Source organism: Trichophyton benhamiae (assembly GCF_000151125.1).
Source record: "Trichophyton benhamiae CBS 112371 chromosome Unknown contig00331.0, whole genome shotgun sequence".
NCBI classification, from domain to species: Eukaryota; Fungi; Ascomycota; class Eurotiomycetes; order Onygenales; family Arthrodermataceae; genus Trichophyton; species Trichophyton benhamiae.
This window is the reverse complement of record NW_003315069.1, coordinates 1-22,014: the sequence shown is the minus strand read 5'-3', so window position 1 is coordinate 22,014 and position 22,014 is coordinate 1. Positions and strand designations below refer to the sequence as shown.

The window sequence follows — 22,014 nt, the reverse complement described above, 5'->3', positions numbered from 1 at the left end:
TTACTTCTTTTTCGGTAGCCTTAATATTTTTGAGTTCCTATTCACTTTCTTTTCCAACTTCCATAAGCGTTCTCTTCGATACAAAGAACCTGGCTGTCGGGAAGGGGTTGCACTCTAAATGTCGGCTGTCATATATTGACAACAATAAGCAGCGCTTAATAGGAAAAAGCAAAGCGCTCGCATGGCCCGGTGGCTAACCTTTACTGACTACTAGCTAGCTAACTATACAAGTTAGTGACTGGCGTGGCCAATCGAGGCGGCGGAGGACAAGGCTTTCGTAGATGAATGAAAGAGAGGCATTTCTTGCTGTCACGCCGCATCGAGTTTGGGTCAAAGAGAATATATCCCTCACGCTCCGGAATAACAATGAATGGCTAAGTGATGCGCGTTCATAAAAGAAGAAGAAGATAAAGACCTTGCATGCCACAGATTGTTCGGGCGTAGTTGCAACAAACATGAATATATTTCCTGTTCCTCGCCCGAGACTCAGGACGCCATGGCTAGCCAGCTGTATAGCAATATCTCAACGCTGAAGAGCCTCCAACATGGCCCGGCATATCTGGGGGATATACCTCTGATAGGTCTGTCCTCGCTGACAGCCTGCTATGATCGGCTGCTCTCATTCCTTCATTCTATCCTGCTGGATGTCCAGCCAGCTTACAGACAGGCTGGCGCTCTCTTTATCCTGACTTTGTGAGATCATCCATCAAGAGGCGTGGAATAACTATAGCTTACTGCTTACTGACAGCTGTGAGGATGTATAGGGCAGGCCATACTCTCCTATTCGCTGTCATATCAACCATATGGTACATGCGGTCCTTTGACCACAAGTTACGCGTAGACCGACGATTCCGCCGAGCTCAGATCAGAGATGAGATTGTCGAGTCCTTGCTCGGTATATTGGGCATTGGGCTGGCGAACACCGTCTTTGGTATGCTACAGATACACGGGTATTCCCGTTTATATCACTCTATGAACGACGGACCTGGCCTGTGGTATGAAGTCATGCAGTACCCACTCGCGATGTTCCTTACCGAGACGGGGGTCTACTGGCTGCATCGCATGTTTCATCTCCCAGTGCTTTATTCCTATACCCACAAAAGCCATCATAGGTTGGTTAACCCCTTCGCCCCTCAAAGATAAGCGAAGCTGGACAGTGATACTGACGCATTGTTACATATATGTAGATTCATAATCTCGACTCCCTTCTCGGCCTTCGCATTCCATCCCGCGGAAGCTTTCATAATGAGCTTTCCCAACCTGGGAGTCCCTTTCCTGATCCCCATGTCAACCACAGCCTACCTCATCCTTTTGATGTCCAGTACTGTCGAGACCATCCTCAGTCGTACGTCAAGACTTCCGAACTGTCGTGCTTTGACTACCTCGTTTTACCATGACCAAAGCTGATACTGCTTACCCATCTAGATGACAGCAGAGAAGGTTTCCACACAGTTCATCATCTCAACCCCAAGGCCAACTACGGGCAGATGCTCACCGTCTGGGACGTGGTGATGGGCACATACCAAAACCCCCTGGGTTGTTTCCGGGGAGGGCCTGTGGGGCCCCTGAGAATCACGCGAAAGAGCCGTAAATAGTTTTGGCCTTGCACATTTTTTTTTTTTTTCTTTTTCTTTTCATGTTTCGCTCCCTACTGCGTGCAGGGCAGGTTTATGAGCTCTCGAAGCGTGTCGGCAGAGAGAATATTTGCAAATACATTGGTGATGCATGGGGAATAGGAGGGATTGGGACGGTTTCGGTCAACGCGGACGGCGTTTTAGGGGTGATTACGCCGTGGTAACTAATTATTTTAGTTCCTTTATTCTTGTGCATAGTTTGGTCGTCGACCTTGATGCTTGAACTGACTCGCTCGTCTGTCAAGTTACCATCAAGTTCGCAGTACATAGCGCAGAGCCAGGCAGAGCAGTAGCTATCTACCTAGTTAAGCCAATAAATAGTTATGGGGTAGTCATTATGGCTTGTTTGGAGGTAGGCCAACCTGCATAAAGCAGGACGGCAAATATAGTGAAGATGCTCTCCGCTCCACCTTCCGCTCAGGGCAACGACGGCATTGCGGGTGCCGGTGGTATTTGGTATAACGGGTGTGCGGCCGAACATAGGGGGCCGATGGTCTAAGAGGTATGATGAGCTACTCTTGTCCTTAGTGTGGAAGAATGGGCCTCCGACGGAGGACGATGTCGAGGAGCTTTCCCCCTCTTGGACCCCGTCGTCTGTGCAGCAGAGGTACCACGTGTTCCAGAGGCAACAGGAGGAGGGGAAAGGTAGAAAAAACGTAAGCGGCGTTCTTGATGTATCCACCCGCAAGTAGTGCAATATATGAAGGCGTCGTTTGCCTGATTAATTTTTCGCGGCCTGTCTTTGTAGTTAGTTAGCTGGTGTGCATCCCATGTCTCCAACCCGCGTCTCGGCGGTTAAAGAACGGGCTGCCAAGACCTCCTTGCCCCATAGTCAGCTTAGTAAGACTTGCCCCGGAACCCGCTGACCTTCGAGGCTGCGACCGCCGTCGTGACCACTGACTGATACTGATACCATGGCCGGGTCCGGGAGCTCTTGTCGGAGGTACCTAGCTCACTCTGATCGGTGTCCACGGAGGTCTCGCAAAAAGGGCTTCTTGAAGTCAGCAAGCTTGCGGGCTCAGCTTGCCGCACACCGTGCCAGGACTTGGACACGTACGAAAAAAATCATCCTCAAGTACTGTCCAGCCCATCTATTTGCTAAAAACAGTGATTACGTCCTGATCCAGAGGAAGACTTGATGGATTTGGGGCTGTTGAACGAGGAAATAACACTTTGCGGATTTTGATATCAGGTAATGGGTATCCTCTCGCATACCTCGGGCTTGAAAAGGAATGCGAGCGGAAGAGTTGGCTATTGTGCGAAGGGTTTTGAGAAGCCGAAGGACAGTTAGCAGCCTGCTTCGCTCAGATGCATGTCAAGTTATTTGCCGCCACCAGTAGCTATGTGACAAGGCGGCTAATAAAGATGAAGCCACAGCGATTGTTTGGGTCGAAAGATCATTACCTAGGACAGAAAAGAATTAGCCTAGATCAAACCTGTTCCGCTCTCGTACGGTGAGAGCCTAACGATAGGAGGCTAGGTAGTGTATCCTTGGACTCCAAGTTTGGATGGCTCAAGACCAAACATCTTCTCGACTTCTTGGTTTATTCTGTGCTCATATCCTCAATGCTGGACGAAATGATTGGTTCCAACTTAAGACTGTAGGCAACATCATTTGCCTGTCCGTTGATTTTAGGCCTATAACTCGAGCGGTTCGAGAAGTAACTCCATATACGGAAAAATGAGAGTCTATTCCGCAAATAACTTATCAGTCCAAACTGTATCGGGGGCCACTTTATACAGAGTACCTGTTTACTAGTTACTGACAGACAGCAGCTTATTTTTAGAACCCGCCTGAATCAGTGTACGCTGAGATTCCAAGTGTGTTTTACTCCTTAAAAGGGCCTGAAACAACCGAGGCATGGTGGCTTGGTGGGATTTGAGATGTGGCACGACGATCATCGCAGCAGCTTAAGTAAGTTACCCCTGAATAACCACAGACAGACTGAGTAAATTTAACCAAGGAATGCTCTCTATAAACTCGCTGTATTATAACTAACTATCAACAGGGCCGACAGCAAGGAAAGCAACAGGTAGTATCATCGTGTTAACTTGCCGATATATCGTTGGTCAAACGGTAGCTAGCTTGCTAGCTTCTTAGTTAGCACCCCTGGCGGCCTTGCATCCCGCGGCCGGGGAACAAAGCTGATGCCGGCAACTCTCCAGCCCCCAGGTTTGATCGACTCTGCAGAGAACCCTGCAGATACGGGATCGGGATTTGCTCTCGGCCACCTACAAGTCCCGAGATCTCGAGCCCGAGTAGCTTGGTAGACCAACTTGTGCGATCTGATGGGCTTGATACTATGTCGAACCCACCTTTCGCTATTTGGTCCTGCTTGTCTATCTGGAGCACCGTTTCGGGATCAGTTTCCGGGCCGGATCGATGGGCGTTATTGGCCGGCTCAGTGTTTCGACCCTTCAGGCCCAAACTGTCAAGAAGATATGACGGTCGATCGCTGTCCTGCAGCAATCACCTCATGGCGGCGAGGGTCCTTTGGTGGCTTGCTGGTAGCATCCCTGTCCTGCATGAATATATATATTTGAGCATTGCACCCCTTCCTGGTCGGTCGCAGATCCAAGAGGAACAAGTTTACCAGGCTGGACAGAAACAATTGCCAAAATGCAGCTGTCTCTGATCACCCTCTGCACCATTGGCATTGGAGCCACGGCTGTACAGGCAGCTTTGGCTCCCAACAGCACATGGCCTGTACAGTCCTATAACAGCACCAACATTCGTGCTTCTGTCCTTGAGACCACCAAGATGGGCGAGACAGATCCCGGATATATCTTTGTTACCCCTTGGAACGGCCACCGCAGTGGGCACCCGTCGATCTACAGGGACGATGGCCAGCTCGTTTGGCAGGGGCCCGAGGGAACTATCTTCGGTTTTCGACCGCAGAACTTGAGTAACAATCCAATGCTCGTTTTCTGGGAAGGCGACTTTACGGGCACGGGTTATGGCCATGGTTCTGTCAATCTTTTGAACAGCTCTTATCAACTCGTGCACAAGGTCACTCTTACGGAAGGATACTTCAATACGGGACTGGATCACGAGGTTGAATCTCACATCGACTATCACGAAGGAATCGTTGAAAATGACAAGAAAGCTCTCCTCGTGGCCGCTACAAACATCACTCAGGCTGATCTTCGGTCCGTGGGAGGTCCAGAGCAGGGCTGGGTCATTGATGGATTGATTTACGACATTGATATCGAGACGAATAAGGTCCTCTTCCGCTGGAGTGCCGTGGAACACATCGACCAGATCCCATTCAAGCTATCCCAGAGTCCGCTGTTGGATACTGGCACCTCTGAGAAAAACCCTTGGGACTTCTTCCGTGTATCCTCCACCGTCAGATATGGGGATGATTACCTTATCTCTTGGGACTATGGATGCAGTATCCTGCACATTGCTCGCAACGGTTCGGTTGCTTGGAACCTTAATGTAAGCGGCTTTTCCGTCTCCATCTAACTACTGTAATACAATTTGATGTCAACAGGCGGCTAATGCGGGATACTAGGGCATAACTGGGGGTGACTTCAAAATGGGACCCAATTCAAACTTTTGCTTCCAGTACGGCCTACGTCTAGGAATGCATACAGATGAGAAGATCACCATCTCGATGCACAACAATGACAACTCGGAATTTAGCAATACAAACAACCCTACCACCGGACTTATCTTGGACCTTGACCTTCAAAAGATGGAAGTCGTTGGACAGCGAAGAATGTGGAACCACGAACATCCTGTCGTTTCAAGGGACCTGGGGAGCTTCCAGTACCTAGGTACTGGCCATTGCATCGTACATCATGGTCAAATTCCGCTTATCGAAGAGTATAACAAAGAAGATGAGCTTGTCATGCAAATCCGCTATGGACATGATTTGGTTGATGCCTCTTATCGAGTCCATCGAGTCCCCTGGACCGGAATGCCTATAACAAAACCGAGTGTCAAGGCATGTCGCAAGGCGGATAAAGATATAGTGGTATATGTGAGCTGGAATGGCTCAACCGACATTGAATCATGGAAGGTTTTCGAGGTGTCTGAGGGTAGCATGCCAAAGGAGATTAAAGATGAGGCGTGGACCGGATTTGAAACTACAATACAGGCGCAGAGTGAAGCTAAGAAGGTTCTGGTTGCTGCGGTTGGCGGGTATGGTGATGGGGTAGAATCTGATCCTGTTACCGTGGATGAATGCTGATCTAGCCACTTGATTTCATCTTCGCTTTGACTTTGAATTCCCGTGCTAGAACTGATCATAATTAACGGCCTATTGTCTATACTTTGACGCTATATAGTTGACACTATCCGTATATATTGAGATATTGAATTTTCTCACCAATTCACACTATTCGGTTAAAAACCCATCTATGAAGGTAGAAGTTGATTGATATTAATACCGCGCTTTCCTGCCTTCATGTATTACTACGAAATGAAGTACGATTCGTGAGCAACGAGCGTTTTGGATGAACTGATATACTACAACAATAGCACATTAAAAGTGGGTGTCGTTGAGACAATGGTATATGGCCAGGCTCCGGTACTGCTCATATGTACGCTATTCCTGGTAACAATTGGGGATTGAATTGTCCAGGCTAGACCAAGTCCGTAGGATGGTCCAGCATGGCTAGGAACGATATGAGCTGAATCAACATAGACTAGTTAACTAGTTAAGTAACTAGTTAACTACTAATCAACAAAAATTATCCCCAGCTAGGATGTGATGCTCAAATATTGCGGTATCATTTTGATAATGTTGGTCTGTCAATTGTTTGTCTGATTTCACGGAATACCGCTTGATCCTAACTAGGCGAGGCGATAATCCAATAAGCATTCGGCATAACAAGCTAACTAGTAAACCCAACCAATAATAATTTAGTATTCATGGTACTCGTTAACTTTGTTAGTTCATTAGTTATAACTAGTTAATGAACCAATGGAAAAAGCACAATAGTTATTTTAACTAGTGTATTCAAGCTTTTGCCCTCAAACATCCAGGGCTGACGACCAGAGGTATGCAGAGCGTCGAGTCTACCTAGGGTGCAGACAAGGCCCATAAACTTCTCTTCATATCTTCATGCCCTCCTCTCTGCTGCTGCCTAGTCTACAATACAAAGGCATCTTGGACGCATGGCTCTTTATAAGGGAGTTAACGCGTAGCCACCATGGCTGCCATGCCTAGTGACAAATGATCCGCGAAATGGAAGCCAGACAGAGATATTCAAAAACAGAAACCTGACGTCCCGGAGCCGACGTGGGGTACTATCCAGTATGCATGGTGCTCCCAGCGAAGGATCTAAGGATCTTCTCTTGGCCAGTCAGGATTGAAACTCCGACATGCATACCAGCCTTCAGCACGAGCAGTCTGCTGACATTTATATTACTGGATCCCGGACTGTCTCTCTCTTTAACTCGCTGGCTGCCTCTCTGACGTCTTGTCGCTTTCGAAACTGTCATATAGCCAGGATAACTGATCAAGATGGCCTCTTCCAGCCCAGTGCCCCTAATTGAGGAGCCCCAATGGAAATGGATTATTCCGCTAATTGTCACAGTCATTGCAATATATGTGAGGGGAAACTAACTGTTTGGTTGCCTCGCCAGTTTATAACCACTTGAAGGTACCCAGGAACTTAACGATTCCTCGGCTGACCATCTGAATGCATCTAGATTCCTCTGGTTGCGGCGTACCGTCTGACGCTACATCCTCTTGCGAAATATCCCGGGCCGCTCTGGAATAAGCTATCTGACTGGCCATTTTTCTTCGAAGTGATAGGCGGTGACCATCATCTGGAATGTTTAAGGCAGCATGAAATCTATGGTATACTGAATACGTTATTCGGATGAAAATAAAAAATAAAAAATAAAAAAATTCTAACTAGATTCTCGAACGTTATAGGTCCAATAGTGCGTACCGGTCCCAATAAGCTGTCAATCAACAGTGCATCTGCTATGCGGCAGATATACCAACGCAATGCAAACGTGCAAAGAAGCGACTGGTATCTGACCCTATACGCTTCTTCTTCATATGCACATAACGTCCACTCTGAAACCAACAAGAAAAAACACAGCTTCCGACGCCGTGTGATGGGGCATGCATTTTCAGATGCTGCTCTAAGGTCTTCAGAAGAGTTTATCAGTGAAAACATCAAAATATGCTGTGACCAATTGAGCAAGACGGCCACGACTCCCGAGAAATGGGGAACTCCTCAGAATATGGACCACTGGTGTACATACCTTAGCTACGACATCATGGGAGATTTGGTATTCAACACGAAGTTCAACTGTCTTGTAAGCGAGGAAAGCAGATATGTTCCCGCTCTGCTCATTGCAGCCACCCAATTTCTATACAATGTTAGTCGACGTCCGTTGGCCCCTGTTGTCACAGAGTATTTCAACTAACTATATTCCTACTAGCTCGGTTATCTGCCATTTGCAAAGTTTGTTCGACCTTTACTCGGAACCAAAATAATGGAAATCCTTGGTGGAAAGTTGGCACGGGATGGAAAGCGTTATAACGAGTATTGCGCCGAGCAGATGAGCAAACGTCTTCAGTCTACTAACGTGAACGATCCTGGTTACCCTAAAAAGGATCTAATGCATTATTTAATCGATGCAAAGGATCCAGAGACTGGTCAGGGGCTTACACGTGCCGAACTCGCCGCTGAGTCTAATCTTCTGATAGCAGCAGGGTCAGATACAACATCTACGGCCCTATCTGGCGCTATTTTCTACCTCATTCACAATCCGGAATGCTTAGAGAAAACAAAGACTGAGATTCAATCCACCTTCAGTGCTGTTGAAGAAATCCGAGGTGGCAGCAAGCTCAATAGCCTTACCTACTTGCGGGCAGTTATTGATGAAACGCTGAGACTTAGTCCCTCAATACCAAGCAATTTGATGGTAGAAGTATTACCGGGAGGGACCACTGTCGATGGAAATTACATCGCTGAAGGGACGACACTTGGTGTCTCGCCGTATGTCCTTCATCGCAACACACAATACTTTCAGGATCCTTATGTTTTTCGGCCTGAACGGTGGATTGGAACTGACAAATCATGCTTGGTGGTCTCCGAAGACAATAAAAGCTCAATTGAAGACTCTGCAAATGCACGGTATGCCTTTTTCGCATTTAGTGCAGGCTCCCGAGGCTGCTTGGGAAAAAATTTAGCTTATTTGGAACTCCTGATGACACTCGCAACACTCATCTTCAAGTTTGATATGCGGAGTCCTACAGATGACGACGAGCAAAACGATACTAGGACAACTCACGGAAGGCATCCAGGTCGATGTAGAAAAGACGAATATCAGTTAAAGGATCATTTTGTGCCGGAGAAGCAAGGGCCAATGGTCCAGTTCAAGGAGAGGGCCTATAACGTTCAGCCTGTGAGTGGTGTCTGAAGACACGGGATTTAAGTCAATGCGGGGACCCATATACAATATGCAAATTTACTCAATGATATGGAAACAGGGTATCTTGCAACACACTCCGTTAGCCGAAGTGTGTTCACTGTTTATGTAACTCTTTTGGTTACGATACAACCGAGACATTTATGCAAGCCTTTATAGGATATAGGAGCTATGCATTCTGAAAAATTGTCAAAACCCCTGATTGACGGGCTGGAGAGCTCACAGCTCTTTATCATTGTGCAGCCTGCCGAGATGTCCACTGAACACAGGCATCCTAGTTCTATCTTTGGTTGCGAGGTAACTGTCATTTTCAGATACTTATGCATGATGCATATACTCACAATACTTGAGGCTTCTCATGTCCTAGCCCATGCAGCCTTTTTGGGTCGAATGTCATCCTCACGTGCTTGTTTCTCACTGTGGCTGCATAAATATTGGTATGCAAGAGTCGAGTGCGAAAAAAATTCTACCAGCGGTCATTCAAAGTAAGGTTGGAATTTATGGAATATAGGAACCTGATGTTGCTCATCTACTTTGCCCATGAACCATATTGGGTATTCGTGCTGCTACCAGCAGCATTCAATAAGCCTAGAGCTTACGAGATTCGATCCGCTCAGTCCTCCCTCGGATTTTCCAGATTGATACCCGGAAAATACTTGGCCTCCATGCAGTTCCAATTCCTATTTGGTGCTCATGTTTGGTGGATAGATTGACCAAGTAACACCAGGTCTGCCGGTTTCCCTGATATCAATATCTAACTTATTTCCCCCCAGTTTGCGCCTTTGGAGTCTATCTGCTTTCAGATGTTAGCTCTTCCTTCATGTGCCACAGGTTTCGGATAATCCTCCCGTACCGCTGATGGTGGAAAGCGATCCCGCCTTTGGTCAGGTATCGTTCTCCGACTGCACTTTTCCAGGGAAATCACTTTACCCTTCCCTCACGCGATATGTTCATGTCATTTTAGAGCTGATCGCACGAGTTGCATGTCAAACTTGTGAAATCTTTAGTGGCCGTCCCGGCTGATGGTGTAACGCATCCGTTTATTTATATTAACCGGTGGTGCATTGTACTACCCCAATGATTACGTCTACCGAGGGTATCATGGAAGAGGATGTGCAACCAACAATCTGTACAGAACCTCAGAGATCGTGGCGTATGAGCTAGGTAAATGCTCTAAATGTCCCATGCAGTTTGCCTAACGAATAGGTGGTTTCAACCAAAGCATTGCCCGTGATAATGGCTTTGATGCACCATTCATACCATCTATGACTTTGAAAATCTTCGCCAGTGCAAAAATAATTTCCATTGGTTTGGTCACTTAACATGGTCACCAACCAACGGGATCCTCTGATCGGGATGTCAGAAAGTTAACCACAAAAACACAGGCGATCCTTGACCTGGCGAGGCGTCTGCTGTTGCTCGACTGGGGGCTTGTCCAATTCCCTTCATCTCTTCCAGCGCCACCTCCACAAGCAAGATACGCGGGCCATCTACAGCCCTTCCAGGCAAAACGCTTATGCTTGATCTGCTGGATAGCTTCCGGCTATGATTATATATTCCTGGCAGCATCTCTATATAAGTATGCCTAAAAACTGTCAAATTGATATTTGGCACATCTACGACTGCGCAGCCCCGTGCCGGTATCTGCACACATGTATAACCCACATGTTCATACTATTGCACATGCTTCACTGCTGGCAGATATAGTATGTGGTAGGTGAGTGGTGACGCCAGTGACGTTCTTGATACCCAGATGATTGGATTATATCCGATATATCTCCTACAATTTGCCCGAAAGAGTTACATCAACAAGTTCTACATGAGCTCGATACCGCGTTCATGCTAATGTATTTTGGTGCTGCTGTCCGACAAGGTCACTTGCACCAGCATGGTGAGCTGGCTATAGACTGGCTTGTGGTCCCTAAAAAGGCATAAAGAATTTGTGGTATCCTATAATATGACTGTATCGGGCTCATGCGGTTTTCTCTGAACTACGTTCGCGGCAGCCACCCAGTTAAGGTATCATCAATGGGGCATGGGGTGCGACACTTGTGATGAAGGCTAATGTCAAGTACCGGTGATTATGTTTCAGCATACCATAAGGGACCAACAGGGGCGTCAAGAATCACTATATAAGTCCTGAAGTTGATCCTATATCTAAGTAAAAAATCATATTCTTTTCACACCATCAATTGAGTAGCAACTGTGACGTATATGACCATGGGCTTTTTCCGCCAATTGTTTTCACTTTCTCTTTGTGCCTTGTCACTGGCCATTCCCTCCAAGTTAATTGGTCTTGAGAACACCCAGGATGTCATCCCCAACTCCTACATTGTTGTGATGAAGAGTACCATTTCAGAGGCCGAATTTCAAACCCACCAGGCATGGGCATCCAAAATACACCGCCGTAATTTGGGTGAGCGAGATGGAACGTTGGGCGGGCTGGATGGTCTCAAAACAACCTTCGAGTTCGAGGGACTCAAGGGATATAGTGGCGCTTTCGACAAAAGGACGATTGAATTGATCAGTAGAAATCCAGCTGTATGTGGCTAATTGACCCAATCAGCCTTGCGTGTGCTTATGTCTGACTATCTCAACCAAACAGGTCGACTATGTTGAAGTAGACCGTGTGGTTAAACTAGATGCCATCACCACTCAACGCAACGCACCATCCTGGGGACTTGGACGAATCTCACATAAGAGTGCTGGTAGCTCTGACTTTGTGTTTGATGACAGCGCCGGGAGTGGTATCACTATCTATGGTGTTGACACCGGCATCGATATTAAGCACCCTGAATTTAGTGGCCGTGCAACCTGGGGAACTAACACCGTTGACAATGAAGATACGGACCAGAACGGCCATGGAACTCATACTGCTGGAACATTTGCAGGTGCAACATATGGAATCGCTAAGAAAGCCAACGTCATCGCTGTTAAGGTGCTTAACGCCCAGGGAACTGGGTCTACTAGTGGTGTTATCCAAGGTATCCAGTGGTGTACCGACCATGCTGGTAGGAATGGTTTGAGAGGCAAGGCAGCCATGAACCTGAGTCTGGGTATCCGTGGTTCAACTGTTTTCAACCGCGTTGCAGAAGCAGCTCAACAGTCCGGTATTTTTCTAGCTGTGGCGGCAGGGAATGACGGGGTAAGTATATCCTCCTTGTTCGTTTCCTCTTGTCAAGGCATATCAGGAGGCTAAGATACTTTAAAGACCGATGCAGCACAGTTCTCTCCAGCATCCGCTAGAGGTGTCTGCACTGCTGCTGCCACCAATTCCCAAGATGCGGCAACATCCTGGTCCAACTATGGATCTGTTGGTATGTCCATTTCCCTTCAAAAGGCCCAGTAAAAGGGCCTTCTGCATGCTCAAGAGGGCTTACATCCTTCATGTATAGTCGCAGTATATGGTCCCGGAGCCGATATAGTTTCAGCATATCCGAATGAAGACACAGCAACTCTATCTGGTACCTCGATGGCGTCTCCTCATGTCTGTGGAGTTGGGGCATATTTGATGGCACTGGAAGGAATTGGACCTGATAAAGTCTGTGACCGCATCAAGGAGCTTGCGGTGGAGAGCGTTACGAACCAAAAGCCCAACACAACCAGGAAATTGCTCTATAATGGCAGCGGCGCCTAAATCCATTACCAAGCCAGCGGTGCTGAGCCGGCTGACAGGCGTAGGAACGAATCTTCTTACTTTCCTGCTAAGTCACTAGGATGGTGCATGCAAGCTTGCTGTGATATGTCACAGTATATTTTTGGGCTCTTGGAGGAAATGCTTGGGTTATCATGTGGGAGAGGAGTAACTACTCCGTAACTAGTCGATGCGGTGTCTAGACCACATGTAGTTAATGAATTGAGGGTTCACGGCGTATCTCTGATTTGACTCAACTGGTAGGAAAAGGGGCCCTTCAATCTGAACCAGCTGGTCTCGCTTTTGTGTAGTTACCAAGGTCAGAATGAAAATATCTGGGCGTCTATCTCCATCAACTGCAACGCTACCACGAAAACCGCTTGGCTGGGAAACAACATGAATATTGTGATGTTATCTTTACTTTAAGTACGCGGTTGTAGACGAGGGGCAGCAGCTCTCTGAGACGTGGAGGCTCCCCTGGAGGAGAAACTCGAGCTTCCTGAAATGGTTAGTATTACAAAATATTGTAATATTTAAAAGAAGGGGGGATAAGATTACCTAGGGCCTTTAAGTACCTTTAACACTATTTAGAGGCCTAGAGGAGCGTTGTGGTGGAAGATATATTTTCTAAAAATGGCCATTTTGTATGGGAAAATATGTGTTTGTTGAGCCTGTAATGTTCGTTGAGCTGGCGGACCCTGTTTTGGTCCAGTTACCTAAAGTGGGTTTCAAGACTCCATACGAATATACTTTAGCCTATTCTTAGGTCACTGTCGTTGCCAGAATCCACCAATCATATGAAATAATAATTGTGTCCCATTTTGGCATACGAGTGTTCGCTCAGCTCGCTGTAAAGAAAAAGAAAAATTCACTACTTCTCATTGGATTATTAACCAACTGTTAATCATGTATTTCTATTGGCTAATAATATCTATTATAAATTTATGCGCGCTCATTCAACCAATCAGCACTATTGACCCCTTATGCTTGCAACGGGGTGAACGGGCCATGGGCCATTTAGCTTTTAACTATTATGCAATACAAACAAGTCTTGGCGCACGTCACTCCCTCCAGCAACTTCGCTCATTCCTTTTACTGTCCTCTTCTTTCAACGCCACAATTCTGCTTCTCCTCGAACACATTATTGCATGAGGGAAGGAACACTCCAGAATCAATAACAGGACATAGAGTTGCAGAAATTTTCACTCTTCTGGTCATTTGTCATTTTCCTTCCGTAAAAACGAAAATGGGCAGCATCACAAAGTCCGAGCCGTCAGGGCGCTTGCTCAGAAGCCAGGGACCTCCACCAACCCCGACGCCAACCCCCCAAAAATTATTCAATATCGTCCGTCAAAAGATCCTCGACGCCTACGAATTCCAAGACCTATCGTTTCAGAATATCTCAGATGCTACTGGTGAATTAGTGACAACTTCTCTTAGTGAGGACCAAGACGTGGAGAACGCGTGTCCACGGTTAGTGTTTTTCTACAAATCTCTGTTATGGCTAGTTTTTAATAACTATGACAGTATAAACTACAATTCATACACTCAAACTCTTGACATCAGAGTCATGCCAACATTTATCCATGACGCGCATCAGTCATGGCTAGTAATGGAGATGTCGCGCATGGTTTCAACGGGTTTTGTAACCCAAGCAGAGTTTGACTCAGTTTCCTTTTTAGTCGGAACAAGTATGCATCTCCATCCTAACCTTGGTCTTACACTATTGCTAATCGAGTAATAGCATTTCGAGGCTTTCAAGGGCGCTACGCCAATTCCTCCAAAGAACCCGACACTTGTCTGCTCCCAAGCAGCCAGCATTTTCCAAGCATTGTCATTGAAACGGGTTGGACAGAGTCGTGGCCAAAGCTTAGTAGGGACAAGGACCTCTGGCTACAAGGTGGCTGTCCCGAGGTTCTGCTAGTCTTCTTAATTAAGTGGTCAAAAATTACCAGCGATAGAGTGAAAGGTATCATTGAAGTTCACCAACGAGATGGTGGTGGGACAAAGCTGCTGCAAACAGAGGTACCACGATCCAATTCTATCCACACATTTTTGTTTATTTGTTTATTGAGCAATATCTAATTCGAAGTAGGATATCTTTCCACGCCCGGCTACTTCATCTACACAGTCTATCCCTATATCTCGTCAACAATTTCTCGGAGCGAACCTACAAGCAGGGGGTAATGCTGCCCAGATATATGAGCTTTCAATGGATCGTTTTCGGGAAAAAGCTGAGGGATTCATAAGAGGAAAAGGTTTGACCCCAGCTTAATCACGCAGTGGAGCTTAAGTTGCAGTTGGCAATGCCTCAGATCTAAACAAGATATTTCCCCAATACTGTTGGGGATGACTGGAATCTTTGTAAAAAGGAAAAGAAATTTTCTTCGCCTTCTCGATAGTCAGTTTTCGTTCTCCGGACCAGAATCGCAAAACGAAGCACTGAAATCCTCCCTTGGTAACTACAAGGCATACAAAATTATTATTTCCACAATGTTATCTAGGAGGTTCTGAGTGGTAGAAAATAAATTCATAGTGCCATCTCCTTGTTTACCTTATATATACTACATATATAACATCCGCTATATGTATATCTCTGCGACGTTGACCAGCCCCTTCTCCGTCGCTTCACACAGCAACTCCCCCTCCTCATCGCGCTCCGGATACTGCCACGAGTCTTTAACAACGAGGGTTGCTCGGAATTCATCTTCGTCAAGATGCGTTGCGTCCTCCAGCATGTCATCGCTCGCCCGAAAACGCACTCCGCACGCCTGACCACCTCGTCAATGACCAGGGGCTCTTCTCTGCCGTCCCGCTCTATCTTGATGTAGTGCGAGCCATCAGCGTTAACGTAATACTACTATACCCTATGGCATGCTGTAATTGTGGTTCTGCACTCGGCGGGAGAGAGCCACTTAGTAATGAAAGTGGCACATTAATGGTTCGAATACAAGCTATCTCAGCTAATTGTCCTCTACATTTGGCATCATAAGACGTAGACTTCAATATGCCCCGTTGTATGATAAAAGCTTCACCTGGCAGGCGTCCATAGGCCCCTCTTCGGTCGTTACTTATAATAACGAGTGGAATTCCGGCAGCTACCACAGGGGCCTCCTGGGCTTCTGAGAGCTAGCAGATACCCTAAGGATGGCCGAGACGAATCGCAGGCCCTCCTTGTGGATGTCAAACTGCTCGGATGCAATCCCTGCCAGATGGTGAAAGTACTCTAGCCTCATGAGCGACATATAGAGCGTGAAGCCTGGCACGAGGGGCCGAGAGTCCTGTATAGCTAGCACCTCCCTTGCATATCTCCCTTGGTTGGACCTGGACTGGGTTTCGTAGCCTGGGTTGTTCTTCAGCCTCCCGGGAATAAGTATCTGCGACTAGACGTACTTCAAAATTTCACTGGGTTCTTCATCGCGGACTGCTTTCAATAAGGGAAGAAGGGAAGAAGGCGTGTGGCATCGTATTCAGTTGCAATCTCTGAGTTGAGCCGTGAAACATCAGTGTAAAGCGTTCCAGATCCTCTAGTACAAGGTATTTTGCGACAGGCCGGGAGGGTTTTTCAGGGAGTTATGAGAAAAATCCAGTACTCTGTTTTGTTGTCGTCCGGTTCATCTCCATCAGCCTGGCAGGAGCTCCAGCACCTCAGAAAGACATGCATCGTACAAGTCCTCAAAGCGCATCTCAACTCTTACTGACTGATTGTTGAATGAAGATGTTGAATGAAGATGTTGAATGAAGATGTTGAATGAAGATGTCCCACCTAGCCGAAGAGTCAGTCACGTGTAGATATCCAACTTACTAAGCAAGTGGATTATATAATTAAGTACTCCGTAAGTACGTAAGCAACTATACTTATACTTATTAAGTAAGTGAGTACAGGCTGGGGAATGCGGGGTTGACCAGGGGCCACTGTTATTTTGCCTGCGACAACTAAAATCCCGGACTTTTTTGACTGCAACGCTGGCCCACCTCGGCTAGCTAGGACTTCCTTACATCAACCTCCGGACTGAAAGCCTCAGCAGGGGGTCGCAGCCAACGAAGCGAACGACAGGGCGTCCCTTGGCCGTCCAGGGCGGCTGGCTCGAGTTGGAGGTGACCAACTAAAATCTCCGGGACGCCGTTCCAGAAATTAAGAAGATTTCAGGAGTCGGAGGTGTGGAACTCTCAAACAGACCCTTCAAAGGCTTGATGTATCGCGCTTGAGGACAGGTCCAGCACATCAATCAGCGAAAGAAAAAGGCACAGCTTAAAATAGTCTTGACATGCCTATATATGTATGCCACTTTGAAACAATTTCCAGAACCTTGCAGGGTGGACACGACTCTCATGCCATGTTGGCTTCTCTGGTTTGATTACGGTTGTTTATCTGTGGAGTCAGCCAGAGATCGGCACGGCGGTCTTTTCAAACGACCCGTGATGGATGTTCATGACGCCCCATCTCGTACTCTTCCACTCAGGCGTGTTTTGCGTGAGGTTGCGCTTGTTTGCATGTGTGGTCGACAAGTGACGTCTTGTCATGCCCATTACTGCAAGCTCAGTTGCGCGCGGCCTTGCCGTATGCCGTGATCGTCATACAGGCTCTGATATCGTAACCACCTTGTGAAGAACGCCCTAAGACAATCTGGTAACTATATGGGACACAACGGCTGGCTGCGGCAGAGGCCATCTTGTTCCTGGTCCTGCTTCTCGCGTCATGAACCTGCCCAGTTGCTGAGATTACCCGAAGTAGCCACCCCGATTGTGAGGGTGAGCGCTTCATATGCCTCTCTATGACCAGTACTGGTTAAGAGTGCTACCCGTCTATTGGGTAGTTTTCTTAAGGATATTGTGTCAGGTTGTTAGGGGCTCTGTGCCTCCTGAGGTCGAGCCACAACACAGCACCCGTGTTTGACATGAATGGCAACACCATGTGGGTGCTGCCTTTACGCTTCATAATGTGGTCAAAACTTAAGTGTACGGAGTACTCTCTGGCCCATTATTATTGTTATTTCAGTCTCTCAGACAGCCTTCTCCACCCCGGAGGGAGAGGAACTTAATTCACCACGGCTGATGTTCTTTTTTTTCCCGCTGATCGGCAAATTTGAAGCATGCGTGTTGCTATAAGTACTGGGCTACGTTCCATCACGTCTGCTGAAGTTAGGCAGCAGTAAACCTCAGACACTGGTGTCTGGCTTCTTCCGGCAGTTGTATTCCCCTTTTTATTCCCTGGATATCCAATTCCTCCCACTCTCGCAACAATGCAGTCCCTTTTGTTGCTTGCCACGCTTCTAGGCTCTGCACTGGGCGGTGCCATTCCTTCCCAGAGCGCAAACTATAATGGATACAAAGTCATGCGCGTGTCTGGAGATGATACCAGCAAGATCTCGCACATTGTTTCCAAGCTGGGCCTGGAGACCTGGAAATTCCCCAAGGCCGCTAACGCTAATGTCGACATCGTCGTTCCCCCCAAGAAGGTAGCCGAGTTTGAGAAGATGTCACACGCTGCTGGCCTCAAGAAACAAGTCATGCATGAGAACCTAGGGGACTCTATTAAGTCCGAGATGTCCTTCCGTCCTTATTCCTGTGAGTTGCTTACCCTGGGTATATCGGGTCATATTACCTGGCTCAATTACTTACGTTGAGTTTTCGCAGATGGTGGCGCCAACGATACTTGGTTCCAGTCTTACCACAAGTACGAGGATCACTTGAAGTTCATGCAGGACTTTCAAAGTGCTCATTCTCAGAATTCTGAGATCGTTACGTCTGGAAAGTCGCATGAAGGCCGTGATATCACCGGTGTCCATGTCTGGGGAAGCGGTGAGAAGGGATCCAAGCCAGCTGTAGTCTTCCATGGAACCGTCCACGCTCGTGAGTGGATCACCACCATGGTAAGCTAACCATAAGGTATCCTTTCAAAAACATAATTATTACTAACTTTATATTTACTACAAGACCGTTGAGTACATTCTTGCCCAGCTTTTTGATGACAAAGAAGCTGGAGCTGCTCTTCTTGAGAAGTTTGACTTCTACATCTTTCCGATCGCTAACCCCGATGGTAAGATGTCATCTCCATCCATGATCATACCTGACACAGTTACTAACAGTTAGTAACCTCGGATAGGTTTTGTTTTTACCACTGAGAGCGACCGCATGTGGCGCAAGAATCGTGAGCAGAACGAGGGAGGCTGCTATGGCACTGATCTCAACCGTAACTGGCCATACAAATGGGAAGGCGATGGCTCCACCACTGATCCATGCTCCGAAACCTATCGAGGTATGCACCACTACCACCCGAGACTTATATTCACTATAAATGCTAACCCGTAGTACAGGACCCTCTCCCGGTTCTGCCCCAGAGACCAAGGCTAGCACCAGCTTCATCAAGGGTCTCGCTGATGGTGCTGGCGTCAAGATGTTTGTTGACTGGCACTCTTACTCTCAACTATTCATGACCCGTAAGTTTCACTCCGTGTATAATATTCAGAAATGCACCGTACTAAACCTCATGCTCAATAGCATATGGCTACAGCTGCTCTGCTCGTGCACCAAACGACGATGTCCTCCAGGAGATGGCAAGCTCGTTTGCTGATGCTGTCAAGGCTGTCCATGGAACAAGCTTCACCACCGGCCCTATCTGCAATACCATCTACCAGGCCAATGGTAACTCTGTCGATTGGATTGTCGATGAGATCAAGGGCGAGACTGCCTTCGCTGCCGAGCTCCGTGACACTGGCATGTACGGCTTTGTCCTACCCCCAGAGCAGATCATCCCAAGTGGTGAGGAAACCTGGGCTGGCGTCAAGGCTATGTTCAGTAAGCTGAAGTAAACTGGCTGCTCTCTGGTCGCTGTATCTAGTTTGAGAGAGTGTAGTCCTGGGACTACTCTTTGTTTATAATATCTTACTTCTTGTACATAGTTGTGTGGAATATATGTATGCCGCTGCCTTGGTGTAGCCGCACTTCATCTCCACAACCTAGCCCCGCAATCCATTATCTTCCATCGTATGCTGCCAACTGCCATCCGGATCTCTGATGCGTCTCATGCAAGGGGCCGGGGCGCTTAAAATACCACGTGACCGATCTCAGTCGGGTCACCAAAGCGATCGGTCTAAAAAGTAGCTTAGTTCAGCCCTACCTACGTCAACCCGCTTCTCCCCTGGCAACAACAACTGCATCATTTAGTATCTTTTTCTCATGCTGAGAGCTGGGAGACACGACTAAAGACTAACAGTACAGAACCCATGTATCCTAATGGAGCCCGCCGCCGCAGGGCCTTCCACCTCGCGCTTTCGAGAAACCTCGGCTGCTTCTCATCCATCGCAATCCGATGAAGCCAACGCTCCCCGCATCGCACACACACTGACAGCTTGCATAAGGTGCAAACAGGTAACGGCTATCACGCCCTTTGCTTTTTTATTATGCATGGCCCTCTGTTCCCCTTTGTTCTAGCAAGGAACTGGAGCTGTCTGGATACCCGTAAGATTAGTGCTGGGACTGATGTGTGTTCAATTTATAGAGGAAATCCCGATGTGACCCCGGCATCCCCCGGTGCGAGCCTTGTAAAAGGAGTAATTCGAAATGCGAATACTATGACCACACCAAAGAAGCTACCATATCGCGTGCATACATTCTAGAATTACGGGAGAAAATTAGAAAGCTCGCTCACGAGCTCGAGGAGCTCGAAGATGAAGCCGACCGGGCCCCGGATGCTGAAGCCATGGCGCGTGGAGCCGGGCTTATCAAGTTCAAGGAGACGGACGAATCAAGGTTTTTGGGCCCTTCGAGTGGTATTGCCATTACCCGGTTTGTGATGGACATGGCAAAACAGAATACAGGTTCAAAATCCATAAAAGAGGTGGTGAATGAGAATACCGCGCAGCAGATCAAGTCGGTCTTTGATATCGAAAGCCAAAAACCAACTTCGAAGGTTTATCCTATGATCAGTTCTGTCGCTGAGCCGGATCTACCCCCTCGAGAACTCACGAATAAACTTATTGATATATTTATTGCAAAGGGTAAGCATAATTGCACCTTACGGTTTTGGACTTCATGGAACTAAATATATTCTGTGCAACAGCTCAATATATGGTTCCCATACTTCATGAACCCACTTTTCGTTCTGATGTCGACATCGTTTTTAATGGATCTCAAGATCCATGCCGGAATTTCCAACTGCGTCTTGTCATCGCCATTAGCATGCAGCGACTCAGTACGCAGTATGCGGGACTGGCTGATAGTTACTACTTAGCAGCACTGCCTTACTTCGATGGGTGCTTGGCTAAGATGGATATCTCTACATTGCAATGCTGTGCACTGATGGGTTTATATTCCCTGCTTACGCCAACCAGAACAGCGGCCTATTGGGTGGTTGGAGTTGCAGCCAAGTTATGTCAAGACCTCGGTATATCCGATGAAGAGACTGTCACCAGAGGTACCAACGGAGAGCAGCTCAATTGTCTCGAAATTGACATGCGACGGAGATTGTTTTGGATTATCACATCTATGGAATACGGCCTTGCCCATAGTCTTGGCCGTCCGAGCTCGTTCTGCGTGAGCCATGACCATATCAACGTCAACTTCTTCCAAACCTGTGATGACCGCTATATTACACCCAACGGTATATTACCCGGAGCGCAACCGATAATGAAGAAATGCATTGCAATTCATTTTTTTAAAATGAGACTTTTGCAAGCTGAAATCAGACGCAAGTTGTACCTTTGCAAACGACCAGCCCCGTTGGACGACAGAGATCCGTGGTTCACGCAGATGATAGATAAGATGGACCGATGGGTTGAATCATGTCCTAAAAATGATGAAGGCAGTGGCTTTAGCCAAATGTGGTGAGTTTTCCTTTGGTAAGAAGAACCTTTGATTCTAGAACGCCATCTAAGTATTATTATTAGGTTCCAAGGCAGACGCAACACAATGATTGTGTTCATGTACCGCCCATCTCCACAGATTCCTGAGCCTTCACTCTATGCCGCTCAAAGATGTTATGATGCTTCGGTTTTTAATGTCAAGATACAGCACCAACAGGTTGCCACTGGGACAATCGATCTTACGTGGATATTTACACAATCTGTATTCATGGCACTAAACACCATTCTATGGTCACTTTCGTACCCTGAAATTCGAAAGGAACATCCCGTTGGAGATGTAATTGGCGAAATCCGCCTCGCGATGGAAATCCTTGCTATCAGTTCCGAACGTTGGCCAGGAGTTGAATCTGCTCTGGAGCTCTACAAAAGCCTTATTTCGGGCTGTCTCAAGGCTTATGCAACTGATGAGTCCTATGTGGTTCATTCGCCGCCATCCAACCGCCCTTCTCCGGCGCCTAGCTCTGATTTCGCAACACC

At 47.3% G+C, this 22,014-nt stretch overlaps 5 protein-coding genes across 5 annotated transcripts; all 5 read left to right on the top strand.

Annotated features, from left to right (window-relative positions):
• Nucleotides 1-4,254: 4,254 nt before the first annotated feature.
• ARB_03792 (uncharacterized protein) lies at nt 4,255-5,833 on the top strand (the record flags this gene model as incomplete). Its single annotated transcript, XM_003015463.1, has 2 exons — nt 4,255-5,076; nt 5,153-5,833. The coding sequence occupies 2 exons, from the start codon at nt 4,255-4,257 to the stop codon at nt 5,831-5,833; spliced, it is 1,503 nt and encodes a 500-aa protein (XP_003015509.1).
• Nucleotides 5,834-7,581: 1,748 nt separating this feature from the next.
• ARB_03791 (uncharacterized protein) lies at nt 7,582-9,752 on the top strand (the record flags this gene model as incomplete). Its single annotated transcript, XM_003015462.1, has 4 exons — nt 7,582-7,983; nt 8,047-9,015; nt 9,199-9,476; nt 9,551-9,752. 4 exons carry the CDS (start codon nt 7,582-7,584, stop codon nt 9,750-9,752), a joined length of 1,851 nt encoding a protein of 616 aa, XP_003015508.1.
• Nucleotides 9,753-11,259: 1,507 nt separating this feature from the next.
• On the top strand, nt 11,260-12,676 carry ARB_03790 (uncharacterized protein; the record flags this gene model as incomplete). Its single annotated transcript, XM_003015461.1, has 4 exons — nt 11,260-11,580; nt 11,645-12,184; nt 12,251-12,356; nt 12,435-12,676. The coding sequence occupies 4 exons, from the start codon at nt 11,260-11,262 to the stop codon at nt 12,674-12,676; spliced, it is 1,209 nt and encodes a 402-aa protein (XP_003015507.1).
• A 5,240-nt stretch (nt 12,677-17,916) lies between these two features.
• ARB_03789 (uncharacterized protein) lies at nt 17,917-19,485 on the top strand (the record flags this gene model as incomplete). Its single annotated transcript, XM_003015460.1, has 6 exons — nt 17,917-18,241; nt 18,311-18,546; nt 18,611-18,713; nt 18,780-18,932; nt 18,991-19,113; nt 19,175-19,485. The coding sequence occupies 6 exons, from the start codon at nt 17,917-17,919 to the stop codon at nt 19,483-19,485; spliced, it is 1,251 nt and encodes a 416-aa protein (XP_003015506.1).
• Nucleotides 19,486-20,076: 591 nt separating this feature from the next.
• On the top strand, nt 20,077-21,955 carry ARB_03788 (uncharacterized protein; the record flags this gene model as incomplete). The annotated part of the gene is made up of 4 exons (XM_003015459.1): nt 20,077-20,134; nt 20,293-20,673; nt 20,736-21,498; nt 21,562-21,955. Coding segments are annotated over 4 exons (1,596 nt in total), but the record flags the coding sequence as incomplete, so codon positions are not given.
• Nucleotides 21,956-22,014: the final 59 nt, after the last annotated feature.